Source organism: Amphiura filiformis, unplaced genomic scaffold (assembly GCF_039555335.1).
Source record: "Amphiura filiformis unplaced genomic scaffold, Afil_fr2py scaffold_594, whole genome shotgun sequence".
Taxonomy (NCBI): Eukaryota; Metazoa; Echinodermata; class Ophiuroidea; order Amphilepidida; family Amphiuridae; genus Amphiura; species Amphiura filiformis.
In genome coordinates this window covers 725005-728886 of record NW_027306058.1, presented here as the reverse complement: position 1 = coordinate 728886, position 3882 = coordinate 725005, and the positions used below count along the sequence as shown (strand labels likewise).

The following is a 3882-nucleotide window of genomic DNA, read 5'->3' as shown; positions in this document are numbered from 1 at the left end:
TTGTATATTGCTTGGTAATATAACTGTAATTGTTGGACCCTTTGTGATTGACATTCACTTTACTATGGTATAATAAATCAATTTGGTCTCCTCGGGTAACAATTTGTGTATCTGTTATTTTATTATTCGGTCAAATTTGTGATGTGATTATAATGTGTTTATGTAGGTAGTAGCCACATTAATGCTATTATCAGTAAATGACACTAATAGCACCAAAATGCATGTCAGGCTATGCGAACTAAATACCCCCTAATTTGCCAATTTCCTTGTCCGCACTACTGGTATAAAAATACCTCTTTTCCGCAATATTTGGAAACCGACTTCTGTGTTGAGTAGGGAGGCCATGTCTACTTGTAATAGCATACACACATCTGCTATCAAGTGCTATCTAATGCTGGTAATTATAAAATTCATATTGGCGCTATATCATCGTGACAGCACACATAAAATTGAGTATTATTAACAGGACACATTTCAGTACTGTCTACGAAATTTGTATGAACGGGTACTTGGGGAAATGCTGGTAATAATTAGAAATTACTTGGTACTCTAGGTCGGTAAACATGAGTAAGATTTAATCTTTCCCCAGAGAAGTCCTTTCAGAGGGCCGAGTGTTCGGAACTCTAGTGAGTGCCATCTTCAGAGCAACTAAATAAACATGATGATGTGCCTTATATACACTACATGTAGGGACACTGTAATAGGACATGTCAAAGTGATTGTCATGATATTGTCAAGAGGGGTGTCAAAATAATTGACAGGAAGAGTCAATGAGTCCTGTGTGGAGAAGAACAGAGGTTAATTAACTTGGTCAGAACAGTGCTAACTTTATGTTTGAAGAGGACCTAGATCTTCAAACTGATGGCCTGACTATGGGATCTCTCATCTCCCCACCAGTGTCTGCCTCTTTTATGGAGTCTCTTAAACGGGAAGCTTTTCTGACCGCTCTTAAGCCACCTCGGATTTGGAATCGCTATGTTGATGACACAGTCTGTGTTATCCAACGCAAAGACTTAGCGTCTTGTCTGACCCACTTCAACAATCTTCGCAAGGAAGTTGTGAAATTCACTTATGAGGAGGTGACCAATGACCATCTTGCTTTCCTTGACATTCTCGTTAAGAGAAAGCCTGACCTTTCACTTGATACTACAGTCTACAGGAAGAAAACTCACACTGACCACTATCTTAACTTTGACTCGCACCATCCAGATCAGCAAAACGTTCAATGCTCGATCACTGTTCCAAAGAGCTGACAATGTTTCGTCGAACATTGAGGAGAAACAACATGAGAAGACTCACATCCGACAAGCTTTGAAACTTAACAAAATAATACCCTTCTATGTTTGTTCATGACTTTAAATCCCGACCTGCCATGACTGACACGACTGATGAACCTAGACCTAATGCTACTGTCATCTTGATATACGCAAAGTTCTTCGGAAGAAAAACCTTCGCTTTTACTTCAAAACGGCTAAAACGACAGTCAGGAGCTATCTATTCTATACCTTGTGCATCTTGTGACCAAGTTATCATTGGTGAAACTGGAAGAACTTTGAAGAAGAGAACTGGTGAACACCAAAGAGACACTGACTCAGTGACTCTGGCAACATATAAAAATCAGCAGTCGCTGAGGAAGTGTGGCAAAATCAACACGACATTGACTGGGACAATACCAAGATTTTGGACATGAACACCAAGTGGTCTGAAAGGAAGTTCATGGAAGTTTGGCATATCCATTCTACTCCAAGTAATTTCAATAGGGACAAAGGAGTAGACATTCCTCCTGAATATAATAGATTATTCAAAAGGACATCTGACCAAGTTCATTAACTTTCATTATACAGGGTATAAACAAAATATAAACAAAAGTATATTAAGAATGGAATAACATTTACAGTACATTGTACATAATGAAGTTGGTTAAAATATAAAATGACATAATACTAATATGATTACATAATGATCAATCACCCTGAATATAAATTAGAAGAATTTTTTGACTTCAACACTACTTCAAATTTGATCGCTTACCGGGAGCGCTTTCACAGTACCAACTGCGTCCTCAGCCGGATGTTATGGCTCTGATGATTTATGGCTTGTTGACAACCTTCGATGACGTCACACTAGAAGAAGATGACGTCAAAGGTGTTGTCCTCGCCCCCCTGGTGGTCTTGGGTATGAGTAGGTTGTCCCAAACTGGATCTAAATCCAGTCCAGTGTCTCTGTTCAAGTTTGGTCCTTTTTTCCTGATGTGAATGGCTTCTAGGACCCTTCTGGAAAATTCTTTGGGTTCTTTTTCCAGCACATTTACGTTTTCCCAGTCTATTTGATGGGTGTTTTTGCTCCTGGAAATATGCTCATGTACAGCAGATTTGGAACCAGCAGCCTTTGATTTATGTTCAGATAGCCGTTTTCCAACTTTCTACCTGTTTCACCAATGTACATAGCATCACAGTCTGAACATGAGATTTCGTAGACGGTCCCTGACTGTTTTAATTTGTCTACTTTATCTGTCGGTGACACAAGTGTTTGCCGGAGTGTGCGGTATGGTTTGAAGGCTGTGGGAACACCTGCTGTTTTGAATACTCGGCGAAGCTGTTCCGAAGTTCCTTCCAAATAAGGTAAAGTTATTGTGAACCCCCTGGAAGTTTCACTATCCGGTTCGTCCTGTGAAGCTGATTTTTCACACTTCTCCTGGGCTCTGAAAAAGGTCCAGTCGCGATAACCGCGGTTTCGGAGCGCTCCTTTTACGTGTTCAATTTCCTCAGCTCTATCCTCCGGATCCGTAACAATTTCACTCCTATATAGCAATGTCTTGATCACACTTAGTTTGTGCTCCAGTGGGAGGTGAGATGCGAAACTTAAATACTGGTCAGTGTGAGTTGGTTTTCTAAAGATCTTGACCTTCACACTGCCATCGCTAGCCCGCACAATCAGAGTGTCTAGGAAAGGAAGTTGCCCGTCTTCCTCTTCCTCTCTGGTGAACTTAATGTTGTTGTCTTGCGAATTTATGTGATCTGTAAATTCATCCACGTGCGAAGTTTTTATAACGCAGAATGTGTCGTCGACATAGCGAACCCACATGCGTGGTGGATGAGGAGCGGATGAGAAAGCTCGCTTTTCAAAATACTCCATATACGCGTTGGCCACCAGGGGACTACAAGGACTGCCCATTGCGCATCCATTCTTCTGTTGGTAGTATTTCTCTCTGAACACAAAATATGTCGTGCTCAAGCAAAAGGACAACACCTTTGACGTCATCTTCTTCTAGTGTGACGTCATCGAAGGTTGTCAACAAGCCATAAATCATCAGAGCCATAACATCCGGCTGAGGACGCAGTTGGTACTGTGAAAGCGCTCCCGGTAAGCGATCAAATTTGAAGTAGTGTTGAAGTCAAAAAATTCTTCTAATTTAATTTATACCACTACGTATGAATATACAATTTTATACCCTGAATATAGTTTTTAAATTGACCAATAGACATTGAATCAAAGTTTAAACGAGTATCAATGTCAATTGAGTTATTCCACAGATTAGCTGCTCTGACATGAAAAGTTCTTAAACCAGAGTTGTTCTTGTAATGAGGAACAAGAAGTGAATTAGACGAATTTCCTCTTGTACTATATAGCTATGAATAGAATGGGTAAAGCAGAATCTAGAACAAATATAATCAGGAGCTTTCCCAGTAAGACACTTGAATAACATAACAAGAATATGACTGTTCCAGCTTTGGTCTAATTTGAGCCATTTTAGGTCATTAATCAATGTATCTATAGGAGTTCTTATGTCGGCAGAAAGGATGATTCGTGCAAGATTGTTCATAAGAACTTGCAACCTACTGAAAAGTGTTAGAGAGCAATTAGACCAAACATGGCTACAGT

The 3882-nt window shown here is 40.0% G+C and overlaps 2 protein-coding genes across 2 annotated transcripts; one reads left to right on the top strand and one right to left on the bottom strand.

The window, feature by feature from the left end:
- The first annotated feature begins 830 nt into the window (after positions 1 to 830).
- LOC140145686 (uncharacterized) lies at positions 831 to 1253 on the top strand. The gene has a single exon (XM_072167373.1). It carries the CDS (start codon positions 831 to 833, stop codon positions 1251 to 1253), a length of 423 nt encoding a protein of 140 aa, XP_072023474.1.
- Positions 1254 to 2322: 1069 nt separating this feature from the next.
- LOC140145685 (uncharacterized) lies at positions 2323 to 3261 on the bottom strand. The gene has a single exon (XM_072167371.1). It carries the CDS (start codon positions 3259 to 3261, stop codon positions 2323 to 2325), a length of 939 nt encoding a protein of 312 aa, XP_072023472.1.
- Between the last annotated feature and the right edge of the window lie 621 nt (positions 3262 to 3882).